At 34.6% G+C, this 16,881-nt stretch overlaps 3 protein-coding genes across 4 annotated transcripts; 2 read left to right on the top strand and 1 right to left on the bottom strand.

Moving 5' to 3' along the window:
- The first annotated feature begins 293 nt into the window (after nt 1-293).
- LOC145574851 (proton pump-interactor 1-like) lies at nt 294-6,368 on the top strand. Its single transcript, XM_081632711.1, has 8 exons — nt 294-436; nt 1,220-1,583; nt 2,737-2,922; nt 3,005-3,184; nt 3,268-3,462; nt 4,492-4,593; nt 4,679-5,194; nt 5,722-6,368. Exons 2-8 carry the CDS (start codon nt 1,230-1,232, stop codon nt 6,043-6,045), a joined length of 1,857 nt encoding a protein of 618 aa, XP_081488837.1. The 5' UTR covers nt 294-436; nt 1,220-1,229; the 3' UTR covers nt 6,046-6,368.
- Nucleotides 6,369-8,152: 1,784 nt separating this feature from the next.
- LOC145576754 (uncharacterized) lies at nt 8,153-15,448 on the top strand. Of its 2 annotated transcripts, XM_081634469.1 has the most exons (11): nt 8,153-8,420; nt 9,752-9,855; nt 9,944-10,075; nt 10,166-10,239; nt 10,345-10,450; nt 10,997-11,065; nt 11,246-11,310; nt 11,399-11,497; nt 12,434-12,533; nt 12,613-12,706; nt 15,038-15,448. In XM_081634469.1, the coding sequence occupies exons 1-10, from the start codon at nt 8,258-8,260 to the stop codon at nt 12,673-12,675; spliced, it is 975 nt and encodes a 324-aa protein (XP_081490595.1). In that variant the 5' UTR covers nt 8,153-8,257; the 3' UTR covers nt 12,676-12,706; nt 15,038-15,448. The 2 variants fall into 2 exon arrangements, with proteins under 2 accessions (XP_081490595.1, XP_081490594.1); XM_081634468.1 differs by lacking the exon at nt 15,038-15,448 and having other exon boundaries at nt 12,613-12,863.
- LOC145576755 (germin-like protein 5-1) lies at nt 13,816-15,156 on the bottom strand. Its single transcript, XM_081634470.1, has 2 exons — nt 15,044-15,156; nt 13,816-14,509 (listed from the first exon to the last, which is right to left on the bottom strand). The coding sequence occupies exons 1-2, from the start codon at nt 15,153-15,155 to the stop codon at nt 13,962-13,964; spliced, it is 660 nt and encodes a 219-aa protein (XP_081490596.1). The 5' UTR covers nt 15,156; the 3' UTR covers nt 13,816-13,961.
- Nucleotides 15,449-16,881: the final 1,433 nt, after the last annotated feature.

Here is a 16,881-nt window from a genome sequence, read left to right as displayed (position 1 = left end):
TTTACTGAGCTGAACTGAACTAAATTAATTGGAGTTGAACTGAACTGAATTGTTCATGAAAAAAGGAAATCAGAAACTGAACTGAATTGAATAGAAATTAAGTTAAAGAGAATAGACTTTAGATACGGATAGAAAAGTTTACCTATAGAGATCAATACATCATAGTGTAAAATAAAAATCCCAAAGTTATACAAGTTGTTAGAGGAAAAAATTTACACTTTTTTTTAAGGAAAAAAAAAAAAGGAGAAAAATTACTTAAAACTGAAATAATCTTCTCCATCACCAATTCTTCATATAGGAGAACACACCCTATAAATCATACTTTGGTCTTGTCTCCCTTTCTCTATCTCCCTTTCTCTCTCTTCTTTCTATCTCTAACAGTCTGAGATCTGTTAACTCTCTTACGACTCTTCTTCACTTCAGATTTCCTCTTTCGGTAATTATCCCTCTTTTTTTTTTTTTTTAACTACTTTCATTTCTTGTTTGATCCAATCTATTCGATCTGTCATCGATCGCCTTTTTTTAATTATATTTTTTGGGATTTTTGTTTGATTTTTGGGTTTACTGTTATATTTCTTTGATGCATGCATGTTTATTCATTGGTTTCTTTGATTCTTTGTTCATTTCTTGGTGTAATTTGAATTGGGTGTTGTTGATTTTTGATTTTAGATCAATTTTTTAGAGCTTATTTATTCATGTTTATTGCTAATCTCTTGGTGTAATTTGAATTGGGTGTTGTTGATTTTTGATTTTAGATCAGTTTTTCAGAGCTTAATTATTCATGTTTGTTATCTGATTGATTTGATTTTATTTCATTTTTTGAGATCTGTTAAAGTTATGATCTTTGGTATGTTAATCTGTGATATGTATATGTTAAGTGTCCGAATTGGCTATTTGTGTGAAATCCCCTGATTTTGGGAAGGGTTGAACGGTTTGTACCCATGTCGGATTCTCGAGGGTCTAACACGGGTATTTGAGATTAAATAAAGAGTGTTAGTAACATAATTGGTATTACTGTAAAATTTGGGTTGTAGAAGTTTTAGTTTTATTAAATTAATTTGAATTTGGGAGAATTGTGATGGGGTTTATGAATTTGACTTTTCTTGTTAATTATTGTATTACTTTTATATTAATTAGTGTAATTGTGAGCAATATAATTGGTTTAGAATTAGAATAGATTGAATTTCATGGTGGTAATAAGAATCTGTTATTGGTGTAGGGAATAAGAAATGGGTGTAGAAGTTGCAGGATCTGAGTTACCAAAGGTGAATGATGAAGTGAAAGGTAAATTGTTTGACAAGGAAAATGGGAAAATTGATTTTTCTGAGGTGATCACGTTTGGTTCACACGGTGTTGATGAAGTACAATCCACTGGAGAGGCAAACGAAGTCTCAAATGCCGGCTTTCCCAAGGACGCAGTTGATGAATGGCCTCAGGAGAGGCAAACCCATTGCTTTTATTTTCCCAAGCATCGGCTCTATGAAGACCCAAAAGTGAAGGCTGAATTGGAGCAGATTGAGAAAGAAATTCGAAAGAAAAACGAAAGACTCAATCAGTTATTTGAAGATTTGAAAGTTAAAAATGTCAGTAAGAAGCTATTTTGTTATTTTCTTCTTTTTTGAAGCTCTATAGTTTAAATGGTTGATCTTCCATGCTGCAATTGTCATAAACAAATGAATGCAATTTGGTTTATCCTGTGAAATATCTTATTAACTCAGTAAGATCTTCCCTTGGAACTATGTGGTTTCCCTGACCAAATAAGAAATCAAACAAACCATACTCCCTTGGAACTCTGGATCGTTGCTTTGGGGATGACTTAACTTCTTAGAAGTATTTTGTCCGAGTTCATTTTCTGATTATTTGTTAACTTTTGAGCATTGTGAAATCATGTGTATCTGAATAATATACTATATTAATGCCACTACTATGTATTGTGATGTACCCTATAATGCTATATGCTGTACCTTGTTTCCAATTAGGTCAATGAGCGCAAAAGCTATATCAGTACCATTAGTTCCTATATAAAGTGTTAGCACGTTGCTTCTAACATTGTCTGTTATCTTTATTTCAAGCTACTGGATGCTATCTCTTCCTCATTACTATAGTATTTGACTATTTGGTATTTCCGTGTCAAATATTTTGTCCTCTGAACTTTGTGCTTGTCTTCAACTGATCTCTTTCACGTCTGTTAACTTTTTCAATGCATTAGCTGAAAAGGCTTACTAATTGTTACTGTTGTTGGTGCATAATCTGAGAGCATGAACATTTGTATTGATAATTGTTCACAAATATCTTGGGTGTACTTACCTGTATAAGTTATAGTTCTATGGCTTTGCTTGGAAATTGTTTATACTAAGTCTCTGTGTTTGTACCTTTGTTCAGTGTATCCCTCTTGTTCTATATCACGTGAACTATGATACATTGATACTGCTTCATTTCAAGCTTATTGTCCACTGCTAATTTAGATATCTTTTTATAACTTAAGATGTGAACCCTGTATATCAGATGGAAATTGATGAACAATTTGAGTATTGCTCATTCTTGTCCTTGGGTCAACAGTCGACCCATATACCAGATTCATAGTTCCATGTCTTTCTCAGCTTTTCATTGGATTTTTAGCAAAGAGTGAAATATTCTAGAAATTGCAAGATCTGGGTTGCTATCTTGCAAAAGATAGTTATCTTTATCAATTTTTATGGTGATTTTGAGGATTTGCACTTAATTACTGTTTTGCAGGTTGAGAAATCTGAGCTGTATGATGAGTTGAATGCTTTTAAGGATGAGGGGTCACAATATCGGGCATTTATAAATGAAAAAAGAGAGGAAATGAAGCCCTTGCAGAGCGCTTTGGGCTCCTTACGTGGTAGTGGTGGAGAGAAGGGATATGGCATATGTTCGTCTGAGGAGGAGCTTAATCAGCGTGTGAGTCAAAGTAACAAATTCTTGGAAGGCAGCTGTAGTGTAATGGCTGATATGTGTTTGACCTTGGTATAAATGTATGCAGATACGAAGTTTTGAGTATCGGATGCAACATGAAACTATGTCATTGAAAGAGGAGAAACAACTTATGAAGGAAATCAAAGAATTGGAGGCAACAAGACCGAAGGTTATTGCCAATAGTGCTATGAGGGCAAAGATTCAGGAATCCATGGGGCAAAAAGAAGCACTCCAGGACCAGGTCAAGGTATATTACTTGATCAGATATCATCAAACCCTTTCCGTATCTATGATTTTCTACTTTAATTTTTTGGTAAAATTTTTCTACAGCTTTTAGGTACTGATCTGGATGGAGTACGGAAGCAGCAGGCAGAAATAAAAGCAAAAAAGGATCGTTTAAGTCCACAACTGAGTACAGTAAAGAAGCAGATCGAGGCCATAAAAGCTGAGCTGGATAAAGTTAAGGATCAGAAAAATAAAGCCCTCTTAACTGTGAAGGAAATAAAGGCTTCACAAAACGAAGCGGTATGTTCTCGTCTTCTTTGGTATATGATTTCATGATTTCCTGCTTGTCAATGTTCTGGGTTGTCACCACATTTTACTTTAAGCTATGCAGTCTTCTTGTCAATTGTATTTTTTCATTGAATTTCATTTTTCCACATGCGATCAGCTAGAATGTGGCAGTTGATTTGGTGGTGTAGTAGGTTCAGGATACCAACACCTTTTTCAATTACTAACATTTTTTGCTTTGTCAAAATGGGAGTAATCTTATTGTTTTGATGAGCCGCTGTCATGTATCACTTGGTATCAGTCTCTACGCTTTTTTTTCATGTTTGCATTGTGATAAAGGAATTTGAAGTGCTGGTCCTTATTCATTTACCTGAATAAGCTTTCTTGCAATGATTTCTTTTGACTTTACTTTTATGAAAAATGGAAGTTGTTTCCAGCTCTTCTTTCCTATCTTGAATGCTTTCTAGTTTGAAATGCATTGAAACTAAATAATCGACCCTAAATTTAATTCCTCCGGCTCTTGTTTGGAGAAGAAGTAATGCATTAATTCTCACCTAGAATGGTAGCTAACTTAACTTGCAGATTTAAGATTTCGTTCAAGCCACCCTCCCTGAAAAAATAGGTGGCGTGAGGCACTGGTAGCTCACCAGGTGGCTTGCCTGAATGTTGAATCTTTCTCTGTGGCCAACTTGACTTTGTTGTCACCGCCCTCATATCCTATCCTCTTGCCCATCTCTGTTGAAGTGTGCCTAATAATTTCTTCAATTATCTCTGTTGAAGGAGTGTCTCTGTTGAAGGAGAGTCCTTATTCTTTTCTTTTCCTTTATCTTTGGGAGGGGGGGTGGGTGCTTCAAAAGAAATTCATACCTGATGCTTAAACCATCAGGGTCTGCCTTAATATTGTGTCTATGTTGTGATCAATCATCAATTATTGTTGAGCTGATTGTGTTATATATGGGCATAATATGTGGATTTGTGGTTGAGCATTTTGCTGACAAGTAAATATCTCATTTTATTTTTTCTTTTCTTTGTTTTTTTCTCCAGAATCAAGATTTCTTTGATAACCGAAGAGTTATAAGCACAGCAAATGAAATTGCTATGAACAGGAGGGATGTGAAGGCCGTTGAGGAACTCTATAATGCTGAGGTTTTTCTTAGACTTGTACTTCCCCTTCATATGCAGTGTTTCACATGGCATTCTAATGTGATGGTATTCATCTCCCATTTTCCAGGTTGAGAAATTTATGTCCCAATGGAACAGCAGCAAGACTTTTAGGGCTGATTATGAGAAGAAACTCTTGACATCACTGGACCGTCGACAGTTGAGCAGAGATGGACGAATTAGGAATTTTGATGAGAAGCCACTGGTGAGGGCAGAGTCCCCAAAACCTTCTGAGACAGCTGTGGTGTCTAAACCCTCATCAAAGCCGCAGAAAGATGTTCCAAAGGCTACTTTAAAAGAAGAAAAATTGCCCGAGGAGAAGGCTCAGAAGGATTTAAAAAAGGGAAGCAAAGATCTAAAAACTGCTTCAGAACGAGCCCTGGAAGAAGATGTCTTTGTGGTAGAAAAACCGAAGAAGGATGTCTCAAATGTTACTGCAATTGATGCAGAGAAATTGAAGGAAACGAAGAAGGAAGAAGAGAAGGAAAAACAAAGACAAGCCTTTGAGAGAAAGAAGAAGATGCAAGACAAAGCTGCTGCTAAAGCAGCTCTTAGAATCCAGAAAGAAGCTGAAAAGAAGCAAAAGGTAAATTCTTGTTCCCTCAACTACCCCCACTTCCCTCTTCTCCTACTCTTGCTCAAATTCTGTTTCATTTTTTGATTTTGTAGTATTAATTTGATCATTTGTTCCATTGATTAAGAAACCATCTTGTTATGTCAATTTGAAGCTCTTCTATTCATGTATCATTGTTTGACTAACTACCACGTACAAAGTACTTGTAATTCACTTATTTTTTTTATTAAGTGTTTGGTCTCTTGTTAGAATATTCTCAATCTAAAGTTTTCGATTGTCAACTTTTTGAAAAATTTATCGATAATTAAAGATGGAAATTATGCATTGGTAAGTGTAAAAGTAGAAATGTTGCATTTAGTAAAATACGGGATAATTAGTTTATTTATTTGTTGAACATGTGCTTTTGATAAAGTGGTTGGTTTTTTACTTGAAGAAAAAAAGGAGTGGTTGGTGTTACTGTGATGTGAAAGGAAAATAGAAAAAAAGGTGCTTTTAAATTATTCCTTATGACCCTTTAATTATATCTAATCCCATTATAGGAGCGTGAAAAAAAATTGAGGAAGAAAGGAGCATCTACTGTTCAGCCAACCGATGAAGAAGAGCCAACTGAAAATCCTGAGACTGATGAAGCTGAGAAATCTGAGGATGTGGAAGCAGTCATTGAAACTCCAGTCCCGTCTAAAGCTAAGTCTCTGCAGGAGAATGTTCTCAGGCACCGAAAACCTATAAGAACTCGAGGTACTCTCCCAAAGGCTATACTTAAAAAGAAAAAATCAGACAAGTATTGGCTTTGGGGCTCTGTTGCTGCTGCTGCTGTTGTGACGATTCTGTTGCTTGTTCTTGGTTACAAGTACCTTCTCTGAATCAAAGTTTAGTGGTCTTGAGAGGTAAAAAGACAGATGCTTGGCCGCCCTAATGTATGTTGTTTAAGCTGGGGTAGTGTAGAGTAGTAGGAAACGCTGATTCTATGTTTTTTACATCTCAATGTGGAGATGGACTATCAATCCATAAGGAGTTTGCTGTAGCTCAGGCAGGCAGTTCGCAGTTTTTACAGGAACGAGACTAGATACACTTTTAGCTTCTTTTCTCTGTATTCTCAAGTTTTGCTTCTTTTTATTACCCTTTGAACCAAGACTTTTGGAACTTAAGTTCTGGACGACCCTATAATATATCTATAGTTAGATAATTCTCGATGTTTTCTGGATGATTCCCGATGTTTTTCTCATATTTCGTAGTTGAATTACCATATTGGCTGATTTTCTAGGGCAATAACACATTGGAAGATCTTGTTCCCTTGAATCTGACAAGTGCTTTTGGATTTAGGGTTATACTACAATGATTCAGTGCTACACAGTTATACTATCGAATAAAGGTCTCATCTCTTTTGGATAAGTTTTTGAAGAGCAAGTTTTTAAACAGGGTGAATAATAAAAAGTGGGGTTTTTACTGGATTTTGTACCAATGTTTGTTTTTTGAAAGTAACATATTATTCCCTTAGGTGCAATAAGTGCAGACAAAAGTTTTCATCTTCCCCTTATTGCTCCACCAATTGTTAGGAAAAAAACACCCATCAAGACAACCTTAATTCCTCCTTCCCTTTTCTCACTCCTCCCCTCTTCCATTTAACTCCAACCTCCAGACCACTCCTACACCTACTCTCTTAACAGCAATCACCGCCGCAATTAGCACCTCAACTGCTGCAACTAGCACCTCCACCGCCACAACTCTGTTGTACACCACTCAACAATTGTTCATATGTGTTTGCCGTTCTTATGATTTCCCAATGGAAACCCACCTCCCAACATAGCATTATTAGCATATGTATTGAAATGAATTACGAGTATATGATACACAATGCCTTGTTTGGTAGTTGCGTTTGAGGTAGCGATTAGCGTTTTGACCAGTGTTTGCGTTTAGGTAGCTTTTCTCAAACGTTAAAAATAGTAGCAGGTAGCGTTTGTTAATTTTTGTTTACTTTTTTGTATTTTTTATTTTTTATTTTTTATGATTATTAATATATTTTAGTATTGCAACCTCTACTTTTCCAAACACTCATACTATCAACCGTTACTTTGACAACTAACCTCTACCCACTATAAATTGAAAACTAGTCGCTATCCTAACACCTACCCGCTACTCGACCGCTAAAAGCTACTCGCTATTGCTAGTTTTGCCAAACAGGGCGTAAAATTGAAAATATTAGAATATTATTTGCATGCATTAGCTAACGAATTCATGTATTTTTTTTATTTATTTGTTTTATTAAAAAGATACTCCATATTAAACATAATTTTTTTAAAAGGTTGGTAGGGCATGTGCCCTATAGGACCCCTCCTCCCTCTGCCAATGGTTGTACGAATTCCCGGTTGAGTGAGCCTCCTTTGTCAATGTTTTGCCGACTTAGGGTTTGATTGGTTCACCTTATTTTTGCTTATCTGATGTGGTCTAATCTAAATGTCAAATTTGATTAAATTTTGACCTTAAATATACGGTAATCTATACGGAAAAAATAAATCAAGTGTAGTCTTATTAGATTCGTAATAATGTATATTTATTAATATATGATTTTTATTAAAAAAATTTCGTTACGAAATTAAAGATATTTAACGATAAAAAAATTGCAAATAAAATAATGATCTAATCTGATATAAACTTATTTTTTCTGCAATAAATAAAAATAAGGTGAATTAAACAAGGCTTTAGTTTGTTGTCGAGTTCAATGATGTCATGTTGATAAATAAAGCGCGTCATTTTTGGGTGAGGTTGGGAGCAGGAGATAGCAAAACGGAGCTATCTTATACAATTACGTATCTATTGAAATTACACTTGATATTTTTTTCTCAGACAAGAATTCAAATTAGATTAAGGTGATATGGTCAAAGTATTGCGTTAACAATTTGACGAGTACGTGTCAAGTTTGACTTTGTTAATTATTTTTTGATAAAAAAATACGAAGCACTATGGTTCGTTATCTCATATTCTCATTGAAAGGGAAGGAGAAAGCTCAGAATTTGCAAAACTCTAACAAACTGTATCTGATTGACTCAAATCTATCCATCTAAATTAAACAAGGCAATGAGCGTACTATCTCGAGTTCAATCCATGGATTCCACTATTCTCATCACTCCAAAAGGAGGATTATTATCAAACGCAGTTCATCTTCCTTATCGCAACAATCTCTTTCTTCACTCCCCAACTTTCCGTTCATTTTCTCTCTCCTCATCACCAGTTTCTCCAGGTAATCAATTTCATTTCCTTTTTTTTTTTTTTTTTTTTTTTTTTTTTGTGATTTAGCAATATGGGTTCTTCAAATTATCTTGATTAGTATGAAATCTTCGCACCCAAAAGTTGCAGGTTCAAAAAAAGAAAAAAAAGATTGGTTTTTTTTTTGTGGGATTTATGTTTAGCTTATGTTTTTTTAATAGGATTGGATGTTACTGTCCCATTTGTGAAAAAAAATGGGAATTTGTTGTTTTCACCCTATTTCTGAGTATTTTTTTGGGGGGTTTTTGATATTGTACTTAAGGTGTTTGATGAAATGCCAATGTGGGTTACTAAAATTTCTAGCAGTAATGCATGCTAATTTAATGTAGACTATGTGTAGCTACTAGCTTGAATACTGAATTTGTTTTCAATGTATGAGCATATGAATAATGAATATGATTACTTGATGTTTATGGTGAAAGGATATAGAAAGATTGGAAGTGTTTTTAAGATAGTGACATTGATAAGGAATTAGGAGAAAATTTTCAGCTCTTGAATGATGGACTTTGGAGATCATGGGTACCTTTACTTTGTTGGGGTTGTTATTGTTGGTTGTGGAAAGCTCGAAGCCTAATTCTTGGTTTAGTATCCTGGAGGCTGGAGCCTTAGAGTTATCGTAGTATGAGAATGTGAAGAGATAGCACTGAGTAGAGGATATTGTGAGAAAGATTGTACAGTGTAAGATAGCTGCAGAAAAACTTTGGCTGTTTGAATTTATAATTAATCAGAGGTTGTTTGAGATACAAATTATAATATATTTAGTATAATGGGTAAAATTAGGTTGTACTTTGTATTAGTCTTTCAAACTACCTCCAGATAGGCAACGCTGCAATGGTAAGGCCACACATGTTTGTTTCTTCTCAGAGCTGGTTAGATCCTCATCAAATGATGGCGTTTCTGAGTTTGGAAACTTTGGACCTCAAAATTGGATGGGGGGTGGGACAAAGGAAATTAGGGAGAAAAGGGCTAGGAAGGAAGATGAGGGAAAAGTAGAGTGTTGAGGAAGGGATAACTATTTGGTAGGATGAGTAAACTTATACTATTCTTTTGTTTATGCGGCATGGTTATTTGAGTCTCAAATTTGTCTTGCCAACAAGTGAGCAACTAATTGAATACACGAAGTTCGTTTCCGTGTGCATGTTTATGTTTTTTGAAAACTCTGCTCTTGACCATATGTTTAATGTATATGGCTTTTGCAATTTCATGGTGGTTATAACCTCTAGAAAATCCACTAGAACTGAAAACTTATTTTGGACTTAAGTCTGCATATATTTCAGTTTAACAGTCTATGGGCCAAATATGCAGAGGTATGCCAAGTAACTCAAGCTACAAAGAATGAAGTGGATGTATTACTTAAAGGAGTTAGTGACAGAAACCTTGTTGAACAGATAAAGCATATTATTGATATGGTACTTGCATTTCCTTCTCTCATCTTATAAACTGGCGTCATGGTTGTAGCTATTGTTCTAGTCTAATAGGATATTCTTTGGTTTCAAGGCAAATCGGGCATCATGGAGAAGAGAAGTCCTGCATACAGATTTTCTTACCCCACCTGTATTAAATGAGGCTATGGTGGCCTTAAACAAGTTAGCTGATGTGAATGCTATTCCTAATGGTGGATATTTGGAGGTCAAAAATTTATTCTGAAGGTAGTTGTCTAGTTCTTGGACTTCTGTAAATCTTCTTCTGACTTAGTTTGAGTTTCTCAAAATTATGTAGGCAGAGAGGTGTCGACTTTCAGTGGGACACCCAGAAGTTCTTAGATCTGTTTCTGATACCGTCGCAGCATTGAGGTAGGCCATTTCTCTCATGTTCTAACTTCTTTTGGTAGCTGTGTGTTTAAGCATAGTTATTGAGTATGTATATTGCTTAATGATTAGATTGATTACTGTCTCTAGCATTACAGGGAACTTTGGATATCAACCACCTACCCATGGGGACTTCCTTGGCTCAATTCTAGGCACAGGGATTGCCAGAGAAAAGCTTGGAGATATTCTCCTCCAGGCATGTTATGTAGTCCATTTGACTTTTATTTTTAACTTTCTTTTGATAATTGCTTATAGAAAGATGTAGGTATGGTAAATTTTGAACAATTCAAGCTTATCATGTTTTCATGGTTCAATGCCTCTCTCTCTCTCTCTCTCTCTCTCTACCTCTGATTAATCTTGAGTAGGAGTGTAGAGAGTATGTTATAGAACTAAATGAAGCAGCACTGATTAATCCAAATTAATTTGGCGATGCCCTCTCCTCCTGATAGTGATTCATAATATTACTCCAACAAACTCCCTTAAACATCTCCTCAAGATACAACTAAAAGTATATTGCACTATGGCCACTATCAATTATGCCCTTTTGAAAATGCCAGTTGCTCATACTTGAGGATGAACATTGAACAAGTAAGCTGGTTTCTCGAAAGGATGCCCTGGGTTTGAGAGGGGGATTCTTAAGAAAAATGAAAAAGAAATCGCAAAAAGTTATTATGTGTATTGTTTAGCCTAGTTATATGGTTATGACTAAATATATCTTGATTATATATTTTTGGATTTACAGGGAGAAAAGGGGGCTCAAGTTCTTATTGTTCCTGAGCTTGTTGACTATATGATGTCATCATTAGACAAGGTAGATAACTCTCTGTTGGATCCCTTTTTTGCACTTGAGCTCAATAGAGTGTTTCAGTTGTTTCATTTGTAGCTTTATACTATTGTAGTATTGAAGCTTTAAGATGAATGGTGAGCATGTTTAAGTATCACTAAATAAAATATTACCAAAATCTTTTTGTGAGCAGCTTTTCTGTGGCAGGTTGGTAAGGTTCCTGTCTCTTGTACATTGATACCATTAGAAGAACTCGAATATGAACCACCAAGGTAGGGGTTGTTGTTGGTTACTTGGTTAGTATACTTTCATGAATTTTAGGGAGTCTACACCATAAGCATCATTGTTTGTTCAATGCAGGATCAAGACACTAAAGACAGTAGAGTCGTCATTGAGAGTTGATGCTTTAGCTAGTGCTGGATTCAAAATTTCACGTTCAAAGTTTGCTGATTTGATAAGGTAGATTTGAGCTTTACCTTTCATTCCTCATTCATTAGATTTTGTTTTTCTTAATGGCAGGTGGTAGACTAGTGTTTAAATATGGATATCCTTTTATCTGCCAGCTCCTTCTTTAGTTTGTTGGGAATCCCAGACTGCATTTACCTTGTTTTTTATTTGTAGATGTGTGGTATGGTATGAGAAGGTGTCTCACCATTCAATCTACAAATTGTAGGCTATTAGCCATTATTACATTTCATAGATGCAATTAGTCCATTTTCTTCTTATTCTTATAGTCATAGATTGTTATTGCCCTTATTGGTATGATCCATTACATTTAGATTTTATGGCCTTTGCAATATGGCATATGACACAGAACATGAGAAAATTATTCGTAGAAACAGTTGCAAAAGTTGAATATAAATATATTCTATTTGCTGCAGCTTCGTGAGATTTACCTTTGGTTGTTTATGTAGTTATGATCAATGTTAGACGTGTGTTGCCAACTGCAAAAGTGGATTTGCTTTCAACTTTTAGTCGCATATATCTTCATTTGTGTTTAGGGATTAGTCTTCCAACATACACTACTTTATCATAGCTTTTAGTGTAACAACTTACTCCCATTGTTATATGCCCACATTTGACTGAGTTTTTTTTTCAGGGGATTGAGCCAAAAATCCCTAATTTTTTTTCACTACTTAAAGTCTTACATTTCCATCATGCCATTGTAGATCTTCTTTGAATGTCTTAACTAATGTATCATTAAAGATAATAAGGTGTATTAGCAAGGTTCAGATTCCAATATGCTAAATCTAGAAAGTGATAGATTACTACGTTGAGACAGCCCATAGGGGCATAGGTCTGTTATTTGGGAAAGGAGGGAATATTTAATATGCTAAATGTATGACATATGAGCCAGAAATAGAATTTAATGCACTATACTGATCATTTTTATAGCAAAGGAGATGTCCGCATTAACTGGAGTACTGTGATGAAAAACGGAGCTACACTTAAGACTGGTGACATCGTCTCAGTCAGTGGCAGTGGGAGATTGAAGGTTTGTTTTTGTGCTGGAATTCCAGTTTTTTTTCCACTTATCATTATGCCAATTATTATTTTTTTTGATCACTTTGCAGATCGGCGAGATAGTTACGACAAAGAAGGGAAAATATGCAGTTGAACTTATACGATATCTGTAGTGAGCTGACTGATATATGACCATATACAAAGGTACTTTAAATTGTTACACAACTGTTTCGAATACTTTGTACATTGTTCAGCTGGGTTTACTTTTTATTCAAATCCATCTTGTCTATTTGTTAACTCTAGTGTACTTAACTTCTTTTTGTAATTTGCCAATGCCTTCATATTCATCATCATGCATCAAGTCAACAACTTATACAAGTAGTGGTTCTTCTTTCTCCTTGTCTTTGAATATGTCAAAAATAAATGTTACATAATACACATGGGACAACACAATATATTTACATACAATAATGAAAGAAAGGTTTGATGTTTGAACTAGGGGCGAAGCCATACTTGATTGTCGAGGTGGACCGATAATTATGGCAAGGGGGGGCGAGTGATGGCATGTTTTGGCCTCATCGAAACAATTCCTTTTAAATAGTCCCTTTTTGGGTGTATTGTTGAGGAGGAGAGAGGGGCTGGGGTTAGATCAGATAAATATTTGCTTATTCATTTGCTTGTAACTGTTAACAAGCCAAAGTCGGCTTTTGAACAACTTTAAGTGGCATAGTGTAATCAAAGGTTACTTGTATGGAGATTCCAATAATAGTTCTACTACTTGGAACCAAGAATAAAACTAAGCCAACTAATAATCGTAGTAAATTTTCAGTTAGTTTGGATCACAACTCTGATGTCACTATGCATTCTTGTCACATTTATGACTTCTTCATAGTTAAACCCTTGATACTCAGACAGTATACTTTCTTGAACAAGAAGAATATTTTAAGGAGCTGCTGGAGGATCACACACTACAAAATGTAGGAAATAGCCATTAACAGTGGTCGCAAAGTTAGTAGATTGGTGTCCAAATTCGTTTTGTGACCAAACCATAATAGTTGCTAAACACATTGTTGTCTTTTATTTATTTATTTATTTTTCTTTTCTATTTTTCTATTTTTTTTTTATTTTGGAAAAGGCAGTCCCAGAAATTGGGAAAATCTTTGTGACCATTTAAGTTTTAGTAGGAGGATGCACAAGACACAACATGCTTTGAATTCCAATAAATTTCAAATCAAACTTATGGCAAATTATTAGTCGGTATTAATGATACAATTTTGATCAACTTACATTAATATTAATACACACCAGTACAGAATAATAATTTCAACATGGAAAAAAAAAAATCAATAATGAAAAAGATATTAATCCAATCGATTATGAACAATCCTTATTGCTAATAACTCAATGTTACAAACTAACATCGGAATTACGATTTATGTTATATTACCATGGAAAAAGCCTACATTTTAGGAGTAAGGCCAGCCCTGATCTTCTCAACATTGTGTTGGTCAATGTTAAAAGCCTTAGTTAACACATCATTAGGCACAGGCGGGTCGGAAGTAAAGAGAGCAGCTGCAAACTGTTGAGTGCCAGGCAGTTGGCTGTTGAAGGCAGCTAAAACAGCAGCTGGGTGTTTGGACATGTTCTTCTGAAAGTGAGCCAAACCTCTTGGGAAAACAAATACTTCACCAGCCTTAACAACCTTGGAAATGAGCTTATTGCTGGTGGTTATGAAGCCAACATATAGCTCACCCTTGAGAACAAAGAGCATCTCAGTGGCACGGGGGTGAATGTGAGGTGGGTTTAGACCATAGGGAGCAAAGTCGGCCCTAGCCATGGAGATTCCCAATGTGTTGAGACCTGGAATGTCTTGGACGTTCGCTGAGGTGACTTTTGAACCGAGGATAGTGTTTGTGATCTGGCCTGGTTGTGAAATCCCTGTGAAGAAGAAGTCTAGTGGGGATATTGTGCTAATATTTTTGCAGGCGAACCCATTCACAAGTATCCCTGAGACATTGATCAGTTGACAGATTAGATTTCGAATTTGTTGTCGAAAAAAATAAATAAAAACAATAAAGTGAAATCCGAAAACAAGTAATTAGGGCTTATAGAAGGAACAATATATGCGGACTAATGAGAAAAAACATTCTAAGAATGTAGTAGTACATTTAAAAATGTGCAAATTGGTGTGTAGTTTTACTTGTTTCCTTAAAAACTTTAGTATTAGTGAGGGACTGAAGGCTGAGGGTGAATTATCTTTAGAGAAGCTTTGTTATACATTTGTTTACCAATGTCTCAATTCGCATTAATTAATGTTAGTCTACGAGTTTTGCGTCAAGATTATAATTTATTTTCTTCTAAGATGGTACATGGTGTGACACCCATTGGGTCTTCTCTCTTGCCTTGAGGGAAGGGGGAATGGATATTCGATCCGTTGACCTTGGAGATCAAGGGGGATGCTTGCTCCTGAGCTCCCCCCACACCTCTTGCATTTAGTTCATACATGAAGTCTGAATTAGTTGTTTTGATGAGTAGAAGTACCTGGTGTATGATCTGCAACACAAACATCTTGAAGCATGTCAGGATCATTGGCAAAGGCCCCAGTAGCAATTGCCGCTAGTAGTACCACCAGGACCGCTGTAGCTCCTGCCATTTCAAATGAAATTCAAGATCAAGTAATGAACCACGGTTGCAATAAGCTTGGACAAGAGTAGAGATAATAATACTCAAGTCTCTGGGATAGAGAACAAATAATTTGGCATCATGTTGTACATATATATAATACATAATCTGTAGATGTGCTAAGGCATCAAATATAATTTAATAGTAACAGGCTAGCAATTTGGCTGGTAACATGTCTTTTCTCAGGCTTGACCATTTCAACTGAATGTGTAATACTCCTTCCGTTTCTTTTTATTCTTTCTATTTAGAGTCTTTTTAAGTAACAAAGAAAATCATAGTCGTAAAAATAAAAGAGACGGAACAAGTAATAAAATTCAATCTATATATATACTAAAATAACAACCGCTGATGTCATCATTACCTACGTGTTACTTTTTTTATTTAATTTTTTCCCTCCAAAATGCAAGGATGGTATCATTTTTTTTATTATTATTATTTTTTTTTTTTTTAAGCTACTCTATTTAACATAGCTTTGAAAATATATTCCATTTGAATTTTTAAATTTTAAACTTTGGGTTTTCTACACATATTATACTATTTAGTTATATTTACGAGTTGTTAACAATAGTTAATAATATAATTGAATTGAAATTTCTTAATTAAATATGAAAATTATGCACTTTCGGGAATTGTATATTCATATTTAATTAGAAATTAGTTAAGAAAAATGAGGAAGTTATTTTCTTTCACTACGTGTTAAAAGTCTATAATTTAATTTTTATTTTAAAACCGTGCATCACATGGGGTTAATCTAGTACCTATATACTAAAGTAATCTCCAACATTATCCCTTAATACACGTGTCACCCTCTGAGTAAAAATTTTCCCACCCAAACTTTTTGTCTTTGTTTTTTTTTTTTTCTTTTGTTTTTGTTATCTTCTAAAAAAGTTTGTTACAAGAGATAAATTCAAAAAAGAAAAACTAAACTTCTTATTAATGAGTTTTTTTTTTTTTTTGCAACATGCGTATATTTATTGAGATACATCTTATGGTATATCACATACATGAATATGTTTTTTTCTTTTTTTCTTAAGTTTTTTACTTCCAATGATTATGTTTTGTACGTAACCTTTCTAATAAACGAATAACAAAATACTATTGTAAAAACCGTGCAGGGCACGGGGTTTGAACTAGTATTTCATAAAGAATTACTCTCTTCCTCTAATCCCAAACCTGTTGACAAATGAATTAGTGTAATACATGTTGACAACTTCTCTATTTGTGAGTTGGCATAGCTACTTGCATTTTAAAATCTACTACAGTATATCAATAATGCAAACGGTACTTGCTATGAAGAAACACAAAATGATTATAGGATAATAATGGCATACTCAAGGCTGTCATTTTTTTTTGGTTCGAAACATTCTCTCTTACCCTTGACCATTTCAACTAATCTATGATAATTATACAATCTTAGTTTATTTTTTTTTCTCCTGATCATTTTTTTGAAAGAATTCTTATAGTTAATCTTGGATGATAGTTTATATTATGCTCGAATGCAGCCAACTTTCTTATTTTTTAACAATTTGAAGAACACTACAGCATATAATAACCTTGTAATTTCTCCTAGGTTTTGTTTTGTTCACTATATTTCCTCTAATTTAGAAATCAAGAAGTTCATACTTCATATAATGATTATTAAGGGCTAATTAAATTCAACTAATAAACTAAATAAATTCAGAAAAGTTTAGGTTAGT

This window comes from Chenopodium album, chromosome 13 (assembly GCF_948465745.1).
Source record: "Chenopodium album chromosome 13, dcCheAlbu1.1, whole genome shotgun sequence".
NCBI classification, from domain to species: Eukaryota; Viridiplantae; Streptophyta; class Magnoliopsida; order Caryophyllales; family Amaranthaceae; genus Chenopodium; species Chenopodium album.
Note: the sequence above shows the minus strand (reverse complement) of the source record. Positions and strands in the feature narration are given on the sequence as shown.